Here is a 21341-nt window from a genome sequence, read left to right on the forward strand (position 1 = left end):
ATATAAAAGACAAATGGCCAACCGTTTCTCTCAGTGCACAAGAGATGCATCTTTTGTTCCCGGGCTGCCATGTTTTATTGCTAATTGCAACTTCAGGTTGCATTGTGGCTTCTTCGACAGTCTGCAATTTACAAGGCAGCCATTGCCACCATTGCCACGCCCACTGCCCCCGAATTTTGCCGAATTTTCCAACCCACAATGGGGTGGTGTCCATGTCTATGTGTCGCACACTTGGCAGCTCTATCTATATGGCCATCTTTTTCCGTTGTTTGCGCCACGGAAAATAATAAAACTGATTTTATTTATGTGCTGCGCCAGACCAAAATTGAAATTTTGCAACACGAGCTGGAACTTGAGACTCCTCTGATGGAGGGGGGCCGATTGGGGGGGGGGGAGTTCTAGTTTTCCGGAGAGAAATTTTCCCAGGCATGTGTTTGCCAAAAATTCGAATCGCGTGTCTGCCTGCCTGCCTGAGCTCTGTTTACTTATTGTTATCCACTCCATCTTTATTGTTTTATTTCTTCTCCTCACGGATCACAATTAATGGCACACGTGCTAAAAGTTTCTATAAATTATGATCCAAGTATCTGTCAGATACATCTACACCTGCAGATACATTGATGCTGGCGATTGGTCTATCAATCACATTTGTTAGCCGTTATTACCTCGATTTTCACTCAACAAGGAATGCATTTAGCTATGAGAATAAAAAATCACTATACAAAATTAATAGAAATTGGGTAAATACAAGCAGATCTTGCACTTTTATGAGGATAGTCAAGTTAGAATTAGTTAGACCGTGTTCCCAAGGAACCTATTCCCAAATTCGGGTACAAAAGCTATCGATCTATTGATAGATATGTAGGTAGATAGATAGATAGATAGATAGATAGATTAGCCCAAAATATATTCCCATAATTTTCGAATGGTTTCCCCTTCCTCCCCCCCTTTCTGTGGTTGCTCCTCGGTCTCTCTTAAATGCCAGATTTCTCATGCTAATTGCAAATTATGGCCAAAGTAGTTACATACGCCCACATTTCACAAACTCCTACGAAATGCGTATATGTATGTGGCATGCCCACAATTCCGATACCAGCGGCTGTATCCTGTATCCTGTATCCTTCTCCCCGCTCCCTGAAAATTTCCCCTACGGCTGGGCTTCAGCAACGCCGCGGCGTTACCATGGATCCCTCGTAATCTCGCCATGAAACGGGGGCAAAAATGAGGGAAAATAAGCGAGAGAAGTGAAAGAAACGCGAGAGCTTTAAAATGTTTATGGTAAATGCACACTAATGTGGCCTTAATTATGGACAATTTCCTATAGTTGGCTGCCGTTGCTCCGGACGCTTAACATCAAGTGTGGTTTAATGTGAATACTTGATACCATATATATATATATATATATAACATATAACAGAGAGATTTTCGGTTAATTTCGTGTTTGTATTTAAGGTTCTTTTCAGTTTTAAATTTAATTGCTTGAATCCTTCAGTCGGGCATTAGGTTTTAAGTGTAGGAATGTTCTAAAATATGCAGCAAATACCTATCCGTATTAGTCCTTGTTTGTCTCGAATTAAATATATAAATAAACCACTTGCAAAACCTTAATTATTATCCCCAATTATCATAGAGCCTTTGCAATATTAAACGCTGCATGGGCAACCTGCAAAGTTCCAATTAATTTATTGAATTCTCACACATTGTTTGGTTTCCAGTTCAATTGTGCATCATTTAATTTGAAATTTGAAATATTATTAAATGTCTTTGACTGTGATTACTTTAAATAAGATGAAAACACCAAGGCCCCCGGGGCCATATTTGTATTCCTTTCAATGGTTAATCAATGTTTGACTATTTGCCCACTCAATTATGGATTGGCATTCAGCTGTGTGTTTGCCCAACATCAAAGCGAACCAAGAGAGAGAGAGCTTAATATATGTATTTATGTATTTATTAGGAGTTTTCCTTTTCAGCATTTCATTTATTCAATACAAATCGTAATTGTAAAAGTTGCAGTTGAGCAACAAGCGTCTGCTTTCCAGCAATTAGTAAGTCATGAGAAAATTATGTACTCTCTAACTGCAGCTTTGGAGTACGAAAAGGGAACTGGGTCCCAGTTGCCAAACGAAAATTTTAATGCAAACTGTAAATTATTATATACTTGATTACATTCTGCTCGACTCTTCTAGCAGCTTCTTTGCCCACCCCCCGAAAAGAAGAACCCCCAAGCCCACCATTACCACCACATCTCTTTCAACTGGCGGCGCTCAAAAGGCTGTTTTAGTAATTTTCTCGGTTGGCTGGCAGACAATACAAAACTATAAATATGCACAGTCACAGACATAAAGTCACAATCACAGTCACAGTCACAGTCAGAGTCACAGTTGCAATTACAGTCACCGAGAGAACAGTGAACAGAGAAAGGCACCTGCACAGTGGCCCTGAATAATGGATATTATTAAATGGAATGCAATCTTGATACCTTCAATTAATTTAATGGGAAACCATAGGGAGTTTTTGTCTTTTACACTGACTCAAAGGAGTATCTGTATGATGATTTTCTGATAATATTCAAGTTCCCTGATGTCAGGCACTGTGCCTCTGTCTCTTTTGCAATGAAATATTATTTTTCTATTTTTTTATCAGCTCCTTTTCCTTTGGCCTGGCTGGGTGTCTCTGGCAGAGCAAGCTAAATGCAAAATTTATTGCTGAAAACTACAAAACACACACACAGAGAGTGGGTGGTGGATGGGTGGTGTGCGGGCATGGAAAATGTGTTAAGTCTATTGAGTGTATTAAAGCAAATAACTGCGTCGACGAATAAAATACATACGAAACGACTTCAGCGAGGAATGCGCTCCGGGGTCTCTGGCAGTGCAAAAGGGGGCGTTACGGTATAGAGGGCGTGGCAAAGATACTTTATACTTACACAGAGAGAGAGAGAGAGACCCTCTGACAGATGCACCGACTCAGACATATGGAAATATGAATATAAATGAACAGCGCGATGAAGTCTGAGATCCAACCAGTTGACAGGCGAGAGGGGGGAGAGTGGGTAGTGGAAACACAGCATCACATATTGGCAACTAAATGCAGCATTTTTATCAGCAGAAAAGTCGGGTTAAAAGCTCAGAAAAAGGGGCGTTTGAGGATGTCAGAAAGTCGAGCTGGGTTTATAACTGCAAACGAAACACAAACCCATCGAATTGACAATAAAATAATATATGTAATAAATCTCAAAAGAAAAAAACTAAACTAAATTAAAAGCCAAAATTTCAGCAGATTATTAATTGTGTGGCAATTTTAATTAGAGAAATTTAGTAGCTGAATTTAGTTGCAATTTAAGCGGTTCATTAGGAATCAATTCATTTAATATTCGCATTAAAATTAATTTTAATGTTCATTCCGCTTAATTGATGTGGCAAATATATAGTTTCTATCGAGAGAGCTGGAGTTGCTGGAGCAAACAGAAGCAGAAACGGAAACAACAACAGAATCAGAACGGAAATAAGCAGCTTTTGACTTACGGCAAAATGGATGCCATACAAGGGTGACTGTGAGTGTGCCTGTGTGTAGTGTGTGTGTGGTAAAAAGGCAAGGAGAGAGAGAGAGAGAGAAGGGGGAGAGTGGAACTGGAACTGGAGTAACATCTGGCGTTGCCCTGTCCGATTACAAAAACATCAACACTTAATATGTTTATTAAATTTGTTGCTACATCATTAGGCACTAGCAGCCATGTAATGTGAGGCAAACACTTCACATGTGCCCCATGTCTCTTTGCGTACGTGTGTGTGTGCCAGAGTACTTGTGTGTGTGTGTGTGTGTGTGTGTGTGTTGGTGTAACGAATCCTGCATACACATACATATACCCTAAGACCCGTAAAATCAACACAAGAAGTGGAACTAGGCTAGGGCTGTTCAGCAAAATAGGGAAAAAATTAAAAATAAAATATATAAAGGTAAATAATTTGTAATAATTAAAGCTTATAATAATATAGAATATATTATAATTAAAGATATATTTATAGCTAACAAGAATATTTAAAATTTTATATAAAATCCTTGAAAATGTAATCTCAAAATTAACTTCATGGATCAGCGATATTTAAGCTCAAACTAAATATAAACCCTTCGACTTATGCATTATCTTTATGATTCAAGATTTAACCACAACCTTGAATATTATTACCATAAATTACCTTGCCAATTATCAAATTAATTTCCATATCAAGTGAAAGCCAATTGAAATCAGTTTCCTGCTGCTGATGATAATAATACATAGTGCGGCTTGCATTAGTTTCTAAAAGCCAAATTCTGTTGCGGTTTTACAAGCACTTGAGACTGTCAGAAATCGGGGGTTTATATAGTTATATATACTTAAATACTTATATCTAATTGGAGTCTGTTGGGTAGCTAGCCGCAGTTCCGGGATCGAGGGCATCTGAGGTTCGGCGGTGGTTCTAAGCCGACTTTTTGTTGAATGTTGTGCCAATGCCCTGTGCACACAGTTAGGCACACACAAGCACATCCAGATGCTCGCACACACACTCAAGCACACACACACACACACACACACGCACACGGAGGAGTGTATTAGACGTTTGTCTCCTGAACGATGGAGCTAGATGCACCTATAGCAAGGCAGGCAGAGAGTCAATCATTGACCTGACTTTCGCCAGCCCGGAGCTCTGCCGGACCAGCCACTGGAAGGTCACGGATTTGCTCACATACAGCGACCACGCAGCCATTATCACCCAGACGACGCACAGCCAGCAGAGCCCGTCTCTCCGGCAATCTGCGTACAAGGTACACACCCTTAACGCAGACACACTCCTAAGCAGTATGGATGGCAACGTCATCACTGGCGACGCCAACACCTGCGCCGGCATATTATCCGCGAGAATCAAGGCTGCTTGTGATGCCGCCATGGCGAGCTCCACTAGAGGAAATGGAAGGAGACCAGTCCCCTGGTGGAATCATGAGATATCCGTCGCTAGGAGCGAGTGCCTCTCTGCAAGGCGAAGATGTCAACGAAGTAGAGGGCGTCCCACGCAAGCGCTGTTCGAGACACGCTACAAGGAGAAGAAAAAAGCCCTCAAAATCGCTATTAAGACGAGTAAGAGCAGGTGCTTCCAAGAGCTGTGCGATGCAGCAGACCAGGAACCCTTCGGCTCGGCCTACAAGCTGGTCATGGGCAAACTCTACAGACCGCCGACTCCAACCTCCCAGGAACAACTTGGAGCTATAATCTCCACGCTGTTCCCGTCGCAGCCGCCCCTCGTGCTGCCAAACATAGCTGCGAGTGAAGCGATCTTCACCAACGAGGAGGAAATACTGTGCGCGTTGGCCAGCAGCAAGGCAGCCAAAGCCCCGGGACCCGATGGCATTCCCAACGCTGCACTTCATGCCATAATGAAGTCATTCCCAAGCCTATTTGCACAGGTATACAACAGGTGCATTGCGGAGCGCACTTTTCCAAGAGTATGGAAGCAGCAGAGACTGGTGCTTATCCCTAAACCAGGCAAAATGAATGACGACCCGTCCTCATATCGCCCCCTGTGCATGCTCAACACACTGGGGAAGATATTTGAGCGCATAATCTGCAACAAGTTGGAGAGAGAGATCGAAGAGCGTGGAGCTCTATCGAATCAGCAGCACGGTTTCAGGAAGAAGCGGAGCACGATCGACGCGATACGAGAGGTAACGCTAATGGCAGCAAACGCGATTGAAGGCGAAAGATGGCAGGGAGGCACCAAGCAATACTGCCTGGTCACCACCCTAGATGTCAAAAACGCTTTTAACTCAGCAAATTGGAGCTTAGTCCTGCAGGCACTCCAACACGGCGGCATATCAGGGAACCTCACCCTCCTGATAGCGGACTACTTCAAAGATCGCGTCCTTCTGTACACATCCGACGACGGCAACCAGATGCACCACGTGACAGGTGGTGTACCCCAGGGATCTGTTCTTGGGCCAATCCTGTGGAACGTCATGTATGACGGGATCCTGAGACTTCCACTACCAGATGGCTGCGCCGTAGTAGGGTTCGCTGACGATATAGCGCTGGTCACGGTGGAGAAGCACCTGTCCGATGTCTCTGCTAAATGCAGCATTGCAATCGACATGATGATGTCTTGGCTGAAAGACAACGGTCTCTCGCTCGCCGAACACAAAACGGAAGCAGTGCTCATAAGCAGTAGAAAGACCGTAGAGAAGGTCACCTTCCGGGTCGGCTCGACATACGTCGAGTCCAGTCCGGCGATCAAGTACCTCGGAGTCATGATCGACCATAGGCTGAATTTTAAGAGCCACCTGGAGTACGCAGCGGCCAAGGCATCTAAGGCCACTGCCGCTATCTCTAGGATGATGGCCAACACCCGTGGCCCAAAGCAGCATAGCAGACGATTAATAGCTACAGTGGTGACCTCGACCATCTTGTACGCCGCGCCGATTTGGGCGGAAGCCATGAGGACTGTCAGCTACAGCCGGCAGTGTAAGTCTGTCTACAGACGCTGCGCTTTGCGCATCTCGAGCTGCTTCTGCACGGTGTCAGAAGAAGCTGCATTGGTGGTGTCGGGAGCAATCCCAATAGACCTACTGGCAGAGGAGCGCAGGACTGGGAACTCAGGTAGCAGAATCCAGAGAAGCAGCACCATGGCTCGATGGCAGGATAGATGGAACAACGCGAGCACAGGACGATGGACCTACAGGCTCATCCCCGATCTGGTTCCCTGGTTGCAGAGACGACATGGTCAGCTGGACTACTACACCACGCAGATTATCACAGGACATGGTTGCTTCAAGGCCTACCTCCACAGGTTTAAGCATGAGGTCGACCCGTACTGCGACTACTGTGGCAGCGCTTTTACTGAGGACGCGGAGCATGCATTCTTCGTATGCCCCCTATTCTCGGCGGAACGAGCCGCGCTGGAAGCGGCAATGAACTGCCGCCTGACACCCGACAACTTAGTCGGTTGCATGTTGGAGACCCCCTCCAAATGGAATGCGGCTGCCGAAATGGCAGCAACCGTGATGCGAGAGCTGAGGCGCCGGGAGCAGACCCGTCGCACCGAAGGCGACCGATGAGCGGCAACAGGACCGCCAACCGCCCCCGTGAAGTATAGCTTTGCGGCAGTCCCACGGGTGCGGACTTTCCACCCTATCCATCCTCTGTAACATATGTATTTAAGCCTATATTCTTTTCAATAAAAAAAAAAAAAAAAAAAAAAAAAAAAAAAAAACACGGAGGAGTGTTTTGTGCGATGCTTTGGGCTACTTTGCATGGGCTTAATGATTGTTGTTTGGGTGCAGTTTCAGTTACAGTTGCAGTTGCTCAGCTAGAAAGAGACGGCACAGGGCCATGGAGAAAGAGAGGGAGAATAAGCCACAGGGAGAGGGAGAGTGCGGGCAAGCGAGCGAAAGTGGAAAGAAGCGAATTAAGGCTTTAAAAAAAAGCATTGCCTACTTTTTGGCATGCCACATTCATACTACGGGTGCTATTTAAAGGCATAATTAAGAGGTTAACATAAAACATAGGTCTTTTAAGAAATAAAAACAAGTTTTTCAAGTTTTTATTAATTAATTAATTTATTTCTTTGTTAATAAAGACAATATTATGGGTAAGTATTTGGCAAGGAAAGATTTCTAGAAGAACTTGGGTTTTATTATAATTTTTAAAAGTTTAAAACTCAGGAAAGGAGTCCTTTTAGATCCTAAAAACTATATGTATTTTTGATTAGCTATAACTAGAAAAATTCTAAATATAAATATAAATGTTTTTAAAGCCTAATAAATATATGCTTTTCGCCCTTGTTTCTTGCTTTTTCTCGCTTTTAGTTTTGCCTTTTACAAAAAGTTATGCGCATTATTAAAAATAATAACGAGAAAAGGAAGCTAAGCTTTACCAGGCAGCAGAAGTTTGTATACTCTTCCTTTCTGGTGAAAATAAAATTCAAAGTAAATATAATATAAAGGTTACAGTGGTTAATTGTAATTTCAGCATTCTAAAATTACAAAACGAAGGTATTTTTACTGCAAAGAAACCTTATGCTTAGTGTAATTTTAATACTTTCTTCAAGGGTATGCAAAAAAAAAAATACAGCGCGCTTTCGCTGCATAAATTTGAATACTCATGATTCTTATTAAAATAATAAAACGCAAGGCTACCGTCACATACACAGACACCAGACATTACCTTTATATGGAAATAGACACTTGAACTGCATTATACTCAGGCATTTCCCATTTCCTTTTCATTTCCTTGCAGCGTCGGCCGGCAGTGAGGTAATCGCCAATCGCCCCAAGCCAACCGATGAATCGCTGGCAATTCCGCCAACTTGGCTTACTCCTGCGGACACGCCCCCGGCATTTACCCGCCGCCCCTTTCGCGAGGAGGACGTGGCCGAGGGTGAAAGGCCTGAGGAGAGCTGGCGGGATACACCACCACTGACCATCTCCAGGCCGCCGAGAGCGGGACGAAGCGAGCGTCAGGCGGCGGAGGAGGACCAGGTGGATCGCTGCCGGCTCTTCGTCGAGGGGGATCCCACCAAGAATGAGCTGTACAGCCCCGAGTATCCCAATCTCTATCCGAAGAATATAAATTGTACGCGGGTGATAACAGGTGAGTTTTGTCCTGGGTTAAGAAGTATTTCCATATAAAACTGATTATATATAAATTAAATTATAAATTCTATACAAATATTATTAAATTGGGTGATAAATATTTAATATATTCACATTAATATCGTTTTAAGGAAAGGTTTCATAATTAATCGGAATAACAGCCTAAAGCCTAAGTAGCTATGGCTCCCATCTGTTGCTTTAGTTTATAACTTTAAGTATACAGAATGTAAATAAAAAAAAAAAAAAAATAATCGGAATAAATTTGACTTTTGTTTTGATAACGATAACGATAGTCTAAAAAACGAGTATAAATCGATTAGTGAATATCGACGCCTCTTTTCTCCCATCACTAAGCCAATGTAAGCCAATTTTATTCAAAAGCGAGCATAACTTGTGTTGAATTCAACTGAAAACTTGATGTGTCTGTCTTACCGAAACAATTGATTCAAGTGAAAGGTTAACCACAGGCTATAAGTTTGCAAAGAAAAGCTTTTCCAAGGCAATATCCAGAGATATTCTTTGGAATTTTGACATAGGTAATTGAACAAATAATAAACAATTTAAATTAAAATCAAAAACCAATCAAAGCAGGTCAAGAAAAAAGACGTGAAAAAACTCTATAACGAGGAGTTATCAAAAGAATCCAGGACACCCAATTACCTTCAAGAAGGAGTACCCCCCTAAACATTTCGAGTCCACAAATAAATGGAGAACAATAGGAATCCAGCTGATCAGTGGGTCAACGCTGAGGTGGGGCACAGCCTCGGGTTGACGAAAACAACAATCCGATTGTTGAGGAAATCCCCTTTGGCGGTGACAATTTCCATCACTTTGAATTCTACAGGATGCAAGAAAATCGATTGACCGCGAAGCGACTTGCACTCCAGAACAGATCCGATTTTCCTGGCATGGTGCCCTGGGTGCGGACCAAGTTGTGGCTGAAGGACATGGAGTATAACTATTATACCCGAGAATTTCTAGAGTCGTATGCCAACAGCTTGGGCCTAAGTGTTGTGAAGGCTCCGGGCTCTGATTGTTTGTCGCAGGAGGGGGAAGAACGGTTTCTATACAACCCGCAAGGAGGCTATATTCTATTTGGAGTGTAAAAAATATGTTCAAAATAAGCGAGCTAATGGCAATAACCAATAACTGAAGCTAGTACTGCTTAAAAATGGATGTTGACTTTAGATTTTTAATTTATTTTTTTCATTTATTGATGTAGATTAATTTGTAGCAGGAGAAACATATTGAAATATATATGTGGACACTTGACATGCCATTGTCTTCGAAGCTTGCGAGTCCCTTCTGGTTTCATATTCATGACAGTCACTTGACTCATTCCTGCGGATTATCTCCGGCTAGGCAATTAGCCATCAGTCTGCTATAATACAGTAGTATCTGTAACTGAGTTCCACAAAGACAAATACGAACTTTGAGGGAAGCCTGTTGCTGAGTGGACGGATACACACAGAAAAGAAACAAGTTAAGTTTAATTCCGAGATTTTTCTAAATACTAAATACGAACTTGTATTATTTTATTAATCAATCAAGTCACACAGTGTATTAACTCCAGATAGTATATAGATTTAAGATGCTCTTCAATACTATTAAGGCATTTTTTTCTTCAAGTGTGAGTGGAGTGAAGTGCAGGCCTCGTAAAAGTTTATATGGCAAGCACTTGGCGGCGACGAGCCAGCGAGCGAGCGCTACTGCAAATAATTGCAAAGTCTTTGGCCAAGTCTTGGTTGGCTGTTGACATTACCAGATGTCAGTCAGTCAGTCAGTCAGTCGGTAGGAGTGGGAGTGGGAATGGGAAAGGGAACCAGTGAACCGGAGGCATTAGATGGCGCTGATGCGTAAGATGCTCCACACAGATTCTCCACATGGCAGGGCCGTTCTGTGTGGCCCATTTAAAAGCGTTAGCACTCCCATTTCCCCACCACTCGCCCAGCTCTTCTACCATTTTCCATTTCTCCATTTACCATTTCCCCAGCCCCTATAATACGATCCCTCTCTCTATTGGGGATTGTGCCGGGGCGCCATCATATTTGAGCACTCGCTTCACTGCCTCCGGGAACTGGGAACTGGGATGCTTGGTTGTTCGGATGCTGGAGAAATTCTCCAACTCTGAACTCAACTCGAATGCTGCTTATGTTATCTAAAGTCGGTGGGAGGCCAAATCATTTGTCAGTTAAGACAAAATAATGTCACTGCAAAAGTCAAGAGCTGACAGATAAAACCTGAAAGCGAATGATTGACTTTCCATAAGCACGCATCAGCGGTCTCCCCAGTATATGAATCCACAAATATGTCAGCATATGTGGATGCTTCCAGGAACCCAGTATCCCTTCATCCCTGCCTCCCTTCATCCTCTGCCACCAGCAATCCCGTTTGTGTTCAGCATTAGGGGTCGTTCGTACTAGCTTATTTGCATATCAGGGCCATGTTAATGTTGAACTAAGCGGGGGCCAACAAAAAAGGCAGCAGCCAGATGAGGCTCGGTTTATGGCCGGGTCCGGGTGGGTCTCCCTCGCTCCCTCCGCCAGGGATTGCAGTCGTAAAAGTGTTGCGGTTACACGGCGGATCCGAGGAGAGTTGAAAGTTGTTCGGAAAGCAGCTGAGAGCTGGAACCATCAGCTTATTTGTATATGCGAGGTTTCTGTATAGTTTATCCAGTTAGCAGCTAAACAGGAAACTTCTGTTGGCCAGTAATCGTGGCTCTGGACTTTAATATACCCTTCACCCCAGTCTAGTCTAAGACCAAGGCCAATCGCTTCTTTGCCACTTTCATTACTTGTCCATCTCCTTTATGGGTGTGCGAGCGTGTGTGGGTGTTAATGTCTGGACAATTGATGGTGTGTTGCCAAGGTGGCCGGGGGAAAAAGCGTATTTTCAAATGCCCAGAATCAGCCAGAACCGCCAGAACCACATTGCCATTGATTCACGCCGAGTATTGGTTGCTTGAATATGTATGACCCGCAATGTGAGTGTGAATGAATGAATGAATGAATGAGTGTGGGTGTGTGTCCAGCATCTTGATGCATTCTTCTTCTTTTTATGCCTCCACTAAATGGGTCCCCAGATGCTTTCATTTGCTCTATATATATGTATATATATGCTAGATTGGGTCTTGTCCTTTCACTTTCACGCTTTCCTTTGACCCCGAGGGATATATGCATGTGTAGGTCCTAGGTGGTAGAGGGTTAAGTGCTGGAATCCCAGGCCTACATTTGAATATTTTTATTGGCCATCGTGAAGTTGAGGCTTGTTTACTTTTGGGATAGTTATAGATGATTTATTATACTAAACAAAATATATTTATTAATAAATTAAAGATTAAAAACCCCTCTAGACTCTAAATATTTTTAAAATTTTAGTGCATTTACTCTTCGGTCTTCCGAAGTTCCACGCAGCCACAGCCACAGTCCCGGCTTCTGCCGCTGAAGCCGAGCTGAGCTGTTGTTAATCAGTTTCCCGGCCCCGGGGCCATTTGACTTTAAGTAAGCTGGGCGGGATTGGCAGGTGCCATGGCTACGTGGCGGTAACTGGTTTTGTGAAGATGAAATAGCTGTGTGTACTAACGTGTTGGCTGTTATGTCCACGGCATCTAATTACAGCGCCAAAGGGACAAATCATACGCCTGGACTTTCGCAACTCGTTCAATATCGAGGCCAAGGAGGAGTGCAAATTTGATTTTCTCGAGGTAAGTAAAGCGCAACTGGTAACTGAGACACAATCACGGATACACAGAGACGAAAAGCTAACAATTTTATATAAAACAAAGTGAAAAATAAATGGTTATTTATAAATAGAAAACAAAACATTTCCCTTTTGACTAAAAATCTATGAATTTCGATAGCCACACTTTTCTCTCTCTGTATGGACCATAAGCCACTTCTAAAAAGGGTCAAGGCATTAAAAACACAAACTTTGTTGCAGGCTGCATAAAAAACAAGGAGAAGCGAATGGAAAACTTGCTTAGTTGCTCCGGCTTTTCCGGGGTCTTGGCAAAGTTTTCGATTTGTTTCCTTTGCGACTTTTCCTTGTTGCACCAAAAAAATGGCAACTTTTAATTGAATGTTGTCTCTGGCGCTGCTCGTAGTAAGCCTGATTTGAATGCGCAGCCCCGGCCAAATCGGTTTAGGCTAAGAAAAACTGCCGACTGCCGACTGCCGACTTAAGACCAACGTAAAGAAAATGTTCCCATATCCTTGCAGATCCGAGATGGCCAGTATGGGTTCTCCACGCTAATTGGTAAATTCTGTGGCACTGACTTCCCGCCAGAGATTACCTCAAAGGAGCGCTACCTGTGGCTGCACTTCCACTCGGACGAGACCATCGAGTACACGGGCTTCAGTGCCGTGTACGAGTATCTGGATAGGAATCGGGAGGCTCCAAGCACCGATCTCAACTGTACCATTGAAAAGGATGGCTATGAGGGGTTCATTAACTCTACAGACGTGCCGGCGGACATACGGGAGCAGGTCATACGCAACAAGATCGCATTGGATTGCATCTGGCGGATACAGGTCAGGGAGAACTGGAAGGTGAGCTTATATTACACATTAAACTAAGGATAAAAGCAATTTATAATATTTTATTTTTGTGATTTTCCCCACAGATCTTTCTCAAGTTCCTGGACTTTAAGCTGAGCAAGCCCAACGACTGCGAGACGAATTTCCTGGACATTTTCCCCGAGCAGACTGTGATGCCATTGAGGTGAGTGTTCGATACGCTGCTTAATCGCATTTCGCCCCAAAAATTTTACAGCGCTGACAAATTGCAGTCTTCGGTGGCGTATACGCAATATTCGTGATGTCGTATACGCAACGCCGCAAACCAATTTCCGCATTGCCCAAAAGGCGAGAGATCAAAGCCCTGGTCTTGTCGTCCTTTGGCCTGGAAATGTAAAGGCAATGGCGAATGGGGAATGGGGAATGGGGTCCTGGGCCAAGGCAAAATTTTCAATTTATTACCGGCCAAAAGTAAATTGTACCGCCAGCGGAAGTGGCATTGCCTTTGACTTGCACAACCAATCTCCTTGGTCTCGCTTCCCCATTTTACCATCTCCTGGCTGACTCAATGATGGACTGAGCGATTGAGCAACGGAGCAATTGACTCTCGGCATCTTCAACACGCATTGACATCCGCTTTTAACGCGCCAATACATTTCCACTTGTTGCTGCCTCTACTGTTGCTGCTCGGGACAACACTCAAATTGATTGACTGGCATTTTCAGCTTTTCGGAAAATGTTAAAGGCGAATGGCGAATGGAAAATTCTGTGGCCTGTGGCAGCCCCTGTCCTTTTTCGGTTCTCGGAAGCCACTGATTTGATGCTGTCTTTGCTGCCTTTGCTTTCATTTAAATTCATTTTTCGTAACAATTTATCGCACACGACGGGTCGCAACTGTGCCTGCCATTGAAACAATAACCGGCGAAATGAACATAAATACTGTATTCAGTGAACGTCATCATTTAAGCCATATTATAAATTATTGATATTATCGATTATGCGTGTGTCTCTGTGTGTGTGTGTGTGTGTTTGAGTGCGTGCCATCGATGACCAAATATTTAACAAATTGTCAGAGGCAACGTCGGCAAGTTGTAAAGAATCGAATCATAATCAATTGCTGGATGCTTTTTTTATAGGATTTTATTAAGTAAATGATTTTGTATTTTTATTAAATTAGAGTTGAAATTTATTACTTTAAAGCTTTTTGAAATTTTTAAAGGAATACAAAGGTGTTTTCTTTGTACATTTTTTTTTTTAATTTAAACTCATTTTTAAATGCTTAAAAAATAAGTAATACTGAAATTTAACTTTAATTTTTCTCCTTTCTGTAAATTTTCATATCACTTTTTATTTCTTTGAAATTTTAATTTATTTGTACAGCTTTAATCTAACTTCAAATGCCTAAAAAAAACAGTAATAATCGTTTTTAGCTTCCATTTTCATTTACAAGTTTTCTAGAAGGCTTCAAAGGGAAAGTTCTTGAACTAAACTTGTGACTTGCCAATTTCTTGTAAATTTTCCACTCTTTGTTATTTTTAAAATTGTTTGAAATTATTTATGTTATTTAACAATACCCTTTCTTTTTTACACATTGCAGGGTAAAGAACTTTTGCGGTTCCGCGGGCGAGAGCATCACGGCAGAGTCAAACATTTTGCACTTGCGCTTCTACGCAGATCAAATTGCGATTAACTCGACATTCGGCATTCTGTACACGGCGTTCCGGGACCGAGGAGCTGGTAAGTCCAAGCTGGAGTTCGATTCGGCAAAAGCCCTCGAATTTGGCAACAAATGGCCGGGGTGAAAAGTACAAAGGCATGCCCGAAAATCCTAGAGGGCAATCCGGTGCTAAGCTGGCCCCAAATCTCTCTCCTTTTTCGGTTGCCCATTTGACAGCTGGAGATTCTGGCGGCGAATGCGAGTGCCAGCCTAGTGTGGGGCAAGTTGCCAGTTTAACCAAGACTATCTCCAGCCAGCCACCGAATCCTATCTGGGTGTCTCTCTGTATGTCTGTCTGTCTTTCCGTCTTTCTGATTCTGAGAAATAAGCAGGAGGAACGGGGGTCCTGCGTGATTGCCGCCAGTTGCCAGAGGCAAAAGGCTAAGCACTCTTTTGTCATTCAACGATTGTCCTTTGTCCCCGGGCCAGCATTGTTTACTTTTGGAGCAGCCAGCTACTGCTGCTTACTCTCCAGGACCGAGCCTCCTGCAGCTCCTCGAGCAGCTCCCTCCTCCATCATCCCACTGCCAGGCATCGGCAATTATTGTTGTTGCTAGAGCGATTTATGCCGGAGATTACGTGCATTTGCTTTGTGGCTTCTCGCCCATCGTCGCCTTTCGATTGACGCACGGTGGAGAGTCTATCGATTTAAGGTCCTCCATTGATGGGGACTTTAAAGTCATCAGCTCACAGAGTAATGTCAAGATAAAAGTCCGACCAGATCAATTGTTTTTCAAAAAAATTAAATTCCCATTTAATCGCATCGAATCCTCTACAAACCTTTGACTACTTTCTTGAGAAACTCATTTCAAAATTTATAGTTTTTCCCCCCGAAAACAACAGCCACGAAGATGACACTCAATCGTTTTTAGACCTCAATGAAGGACCCATTGAATTGTCCGGTTTGAAAAGGGCAATGGAATGACACCATCAATTTTATGCGAAGCGATTTCAATAGAAGTCAATTGTCCATTCCACTGTGCATTTTGCGCTTTGATTGCCGTTTTAGCCAGTTTGGCTGGCTTTTCGTTTGATTTTCTTTTTTTTTTTTTCAACTTTCTCAAACTCGAAACTCTTAAACTGTATTTTTCGCATTTGGCAGCCTGCACCGAGGACGAGTACGATTGCGAGGACGCGACCTGCATATCAAAGGATTTGAAATGTAATGACCTAGACAATTGTAAATTTCGATGGGACGAGGAGGGCTGTACGGTAAGTGACACGCCTACACGGCGAGAATAAATTGTAGATCAATTATTATTTGATTACAGTCAATTTAATTTCCTAAATCTATTAGGTATGGGAATAACAACTGGGGGAAATGTAGTGGAGATTGGAGTCTCTTAGTTCTGATAAATTTTTATATAATCTGGGATTATGATTTTATATTCGATTAAAAAGCTTATTACGCTTTCCAATGATCTTAACTTTTGGTATTTTTTATACTTTAAATAAATAATAAAATTATTTAAATGTAGTTATGCTTAGTTATTTAGTGAGGAAGAGTCTTAGTTTGTTAGTTCTTAAAATATAAACCTGGGATCAAGTATTAATATTGTTTTAAAAACCCAATTATTCTGAGTAATAAACTTTACTTTTGATATTTCTTACACTTTTATTATTTTTACAATTATTTTGTAGAAAATGTTGCCATATTCTTAAGCCAGTTAACACTTTTCTGCCTAGCAACATTCCGTCAAGTTAAATTCAAGTTTTACCCATAAATTATAGCACAATTAGTCTCTTTTTTCATCAAGCCAAGGTCATTAATTCTTTTTTTGTTAAGTTAAATTATTATAGATTAGATTAGTTAAATTTATTTACCATAGTTTCAGGGCTTTGGTGGCAGCAGCCTTTAATGTTGCTCAACACATTTTTAGCTTGGCAACATTTTTCCATAAATTAAAACATAATTCGACTTATTTCAACAACATTATTTATAGGCTTTTTCAAAGCTATTTAAATTAAAAAAAAATTTAAAAACCCTTAAAATTTTAAATATAAATTACTGAAAGAATCACCCCTATTTATGCTCAGTGTATATCGCACATAAAACTCGGCCATTCGTACGTGCATCTAATTGTAGGCGAACCCGTTGGCCCGCAGCGAGTTTTGGGTCCACACCCCTCTGCCTCCCTCTGCGCCGCCCCTGGAGAGGGGTGTCGCCCCGAAACCCAATGCCCGTGCTCATTATAAATATGCTCAACACGCCGATGATGGTGGCAACATCCAAAAACACTCACGTACACACGTTACGCACACACTTGCAGCATGCTCAAACACAAAGTTGGTCAAATAAGTTTTGTTTGGCAAAGTTTGAGGTTTGTATTTCAGAAGAGAAGCAGCAGGAGAGGGGGGAAGAGGTTGTGGTGCTTTTGTTTTTGTTTTTTGTGTGTTTTTTCCCACAGCATCTTTCAACTTGGTTGTTAGCCGTAAATAACAGTTATTTGTGGGGACTCCGCCAGAGATCAGTCAAGTTGATAAAGTCAGCATCGAGGGGGGAAATGATTCATGCAGTGCCACTTTTGGGTTGGTAAATCCCAGATAAAAAATATTTAAGCCAAATACTAGAAATGTTTGGGAATTATATTGGGTTTAACACTCTTTTAAGAGGTTAATAGAGATACTTGTGGCTTAGAAGATTCTTAGGGAATGCCGTAAGGACCTAGTTTCTTATTAAAATATATTTTTTTCTGCTTTTCTTGAATATATTTGTGCTTAAAAACATTTTTATTGGAATTAAAACTCTAATTATTGCTTAAATTTCATAGAAAAAGTTGATTTGTTTGTCCTTCATTATTGTTTATTTAATATTCTTTAGAAAATTCTTGAAAATTGTTAAATTAAATATTCTGTAAAAGAAAAAACCCACTTTATCAAATCAAAAAAAGAAAACCTAGCTTATATTTATGTAAATAATATTATTTAATAATTAACAAAAGTTTCAGCTCGGTTTTTATGTCGAACATCTTGTCCAAATTAAAGCCGAATTCGTTAATATTTGGCATTCACAGCAGAACAATTTCGTTTTGGGACAAATGAAAATGAAAATGCTTTCATAATTATTGGTCATATTAGGTGTAATTGGGGGCCATTTGCATTTCCAGATCGAATTTTGAAGTTTTTTTCTCTGGCTGGTTTCGGTTTATGGTCTCTAATTTGCTCAAACGATATTAAATGAATGCGTGTGCAGCATGTGTATGGCACATGCATGTGGAAGCGGGCTTCAATCAAATGCTCAATCAAGCGCATGCACATGTTATGTTTATTTAATTGGCCGACATTAAAATTGGTTCAAAATACACGCTGCTGCTGCTGCTGCTGCTGCTGCTGCTGCTGCTGCTGCTATGTAGCTCCTCCTGTTTGGCCTTCTCCTGGCGCGTATAATAATATAATTTATGATGACAGCCGGGCCTTCCATAGGCAGCAGCTCCTAATGGTGCCTGAATTTCGTCATAAAGTATATGGAATATATAGCAAAAATGCTATACAACACAATGGGCCATCAAATGTGGCCAATAAAATACAAAAAATGATATTTTAGTACCCTCATTGAGAAAAGACTCTTTAATTTATTGCATATATCTCTGTAGGTTTTGTTTCTAAGTTTATATTTTGGGTAGTCAAAATTAAGACATTTTTGTAGTAAAATTATACAATGATTACTTGTTTGTTGTTACTTGTAATAACTTGAATTACGTCAAGAAAATTATAAATTAATAGAATAATAAATAATATTAAATGTTATAATACAATAATAATTTAATAACTTGAAATACGTCAAGAAAATTATGACTTAAGAGAACAACAAAATTCAAAACAATTGTTTTAATTGGAAACTTTAACAATTTCAAATATTAAAAAGGTATTTTATGTAGTATAGCAACCTTACTATAGATTTATCACAAAATCCTGTACTTTTAGACTTTAAAAACATTAAAAATGAATTAAAAACCAAACAATAAACCCATTAACTAATAAATTTTCTTGGTAAATATTTGTTTACCTCGATACAAACATTTTAAACAATTATTTTAGCTCGAAAATTTCACAAATTAAAATATTTAAAAGGTATTTTATATAGTAAAACAACCTTACTATAAATTTTTCTACACAATCCTGTACTTTTAGACCTTAAAAACAATTAAAATTAATTAAAAACCAAACAATAAACCCATTATTTAATACATTTTCTTTGTAAATATTTTAAACAATTATTTTAGCTCGAAAATTTAACAAATTGATATATTAAGAAGGTATTTTATATAGTAAGACAACCTTACTCTATAGTTTTCCACACAATCCTATCCTCCTTGACTTCAAAGGAACTAAAAATATTTGTTTACCTCGATAGAATATATCAAAATTAATTAGTTTTAACCATTTTTCAGGGCGAGACAACTGGTCAATCGGAGCATGTGGTCATCATTGTGATTGTCTTTGGACTGATTCTTGGCGGAATGGTCATTACCTTTATTGTAAACTGCATCCGCAAGATAATACGGGATCAGAAGATAATACGGGTGAGTATTGCGAAACTTGGAATGCCCGTGTGAAATTTACTTTTAGTCTCTGCTCGCGCGTGTCCCTACATTAAGTACTGCCACCACCACCCCCAAGAAACCACCCAGAAGCTAATCAAAAACCACCTGCCACCTGCCACCTGCCACCCGCCTGCAGCTCTCTCTTCCCCCACTCTCTCTCTCTCTCTCTCTGTCTCTCTGTCGCTCGTTGTGTGCTTGAACCACAAAAAAAAAAATAAATAAATAAAAATTAAAAACAAAAATTATGATAAGTAAACCACCTCCTTAGCAAACCCCCTAAAAAATAGTCTCTTAAATGTGGCAACAATTTAATTTTCACACAGACTGTATACATTTCTTTTTTGTTGACTTAGTTTTAGATATTTTGCAAATGATTCAAAATAATAATATATATAATAATATATATAAATGAATATGAAAAGCACACCACCAAAAATTCACTTGGAAAAATTACACAAAAATTAAGATAGAATAAAATATTTGAAGGAAGTAATACATACACTAATTGTTCATAAATAGAGCAATATTATACAAGCAACATTTTCATATTTCATACATCAAAAAATCTATTTAAAATCAAAAAATTAAAAAAGACAAGTGCAGCAGCTAGTTTATAGTTTCGTTTATATTTTTCTATATATATTTTTTGTTTACATTTACATAATTAATTGAAAAAACAACACCACTTTAGACAGAGTTGGGGCTAAAATAATTCAGTGTAAATTCCAACTAATTTTGCGTGTAATTACATATGATCAGTGCCTACTTATAACGCCAACTCGTTTTGCATATGTGAACATAATTAGCATTAACTGAGCTTGACTGCTTGACAGCTGAAACAACGATATATGGGTATGGAAAATCGGCACAAAACTGACAATTAGAGACCAATTAGTATGGCAATTTGCAGTGTGATCAGAGTTCTATATCAAATAACCACAAATACTACATACCATATATGGGGTTCAAAGTAATCTTCTCATAATTAAATGCATGATTCCAAGATCAAAATCAAATGAAGCCACACACAACATATTCTTGGAGTGACGCATGTCACTCAGCTTGTGATTGCAATTAATTATTAATGGTAATTGTTACCAGGCATTCGCACATCATACTTATCTAACCGGGGCATTCCAACGAGATTCGATTTCAATTAGCGGGGGGGCACCACAAATTCGGGTAACTTTAATCGATGGACCAGTGAATGGGGTATGGGCAATGGGGAATGGGGTATGGGGTATGGGGAATGTCTCTGCAGGACATTAGTAAAACAATAATACACAGCTAGGATAGGAATCCTGTCGCCGCTGTCTGAGGAGTTACTGAAATGCGCGCTCTGCTGGCCACGCACTCTCAGGGTTTTTGCTGCCTGCCAAGAATTTCATAGACATGCAGAATGTCCTTTTCCGCGAGCAGAATATACTATATCCTGGCCCCCCTTCGCCGCGGAAGGCAGCATTTCTAATGCTGTCTGACACTTTGAAATGTAAAATAGACTTTGACTCCTGAGCCCGAGGTGGTTAGAACCCAGCCCTAGCCCATTCCTAATCCGGCTCACTCTGAGGAGCTGTCAGTGTGGGGGGTGTGGAGACTGTGGTGTGGTGTGGGGTGTGATCTGTGTGGGGTTGTTGGGCTCTATCCCCCAAGTTGACTAATCAATACAAATGAAATTTGTCAGTTGAATGGGCAAAATATGTCAGAGGTGAGAGTGCCTTACAAGAAGTAAGCCAATTCTTGGGTTAAAACATTACATTTGAATTAGAAAAACTTCAGGCTTAATATTTTGTATTAAATATAAATAAAAAATAATTATATATACATTTTTTATAGTAAAGAAATATTTAAAAATCAAATTAAACTATATCTTAAATACTTTTTAAACCTTTTTGCTGGAAAATCAAAATGTTAAAAATAGTTATATATAAAATATCTTTTGCTACT

The 21341-nt window shown here is 40.6% G+C and overlaps 1 protein-coding gene across 2 annotated transcripts in view; it reads left to right on the forward strand.

Annotated features, from left to right (window-relative positions):
* Neto (Neuropilin and tolloid-like) overlaps positions 1-21341 on the forward strand; it is a 78142-nt gene that overhangs the window by 40320 nt on the left and 16481 nt on the right. Inside the window, exons 1-8 of one of the 2 annotated variants that reach the window (XM_070288428.1) lie at positions 7932-8022; positions 8267-8620; positions 12240-12325; positions 12840-13169; positions 13244-13341; positions 14734-14873; positions 15956-16065; positions 19245-19376. In XM_070288428.1, coding sequence (XP_070144529.1) covers positions 13331-13341; positions 14734-14873; positions 15956-16065; positions 19245-19376 — 393 coding nt within the window. In that variant the 5' untranslated portion in view covers positions 7932-8022; positions 8267-8620; positions 12240-12325; positions 12840-13169; positions 13244-13330. Of the gene's footprint in view, positions 1-7931; positions 8023-8266; positions 8621-12239; positions 12326-12839; positions 13170-13243; positions 13342-14733; positions 14874-15955; positions 16066-19244; positions 19377-21341 lie in introns of those variants that run through there. The other variant, XM_017162760.3, reaches the window with a different exon arrangement.

Source organism: Drosophila kikkawai, chromosome X (genome assembly GCF_030179895.1).
Source record: "Drosophila kikkawai strain 14028-0561.14 chromosome X, DkikHiC1v2, whole genome shotgun sequence".
Taxonomy (NCBI): Eukaryota; Metazoa; Arthropoda; class Insecta; order Diptera; family Drosophilidae; genus Drosophila; species Drosophila kikkawai.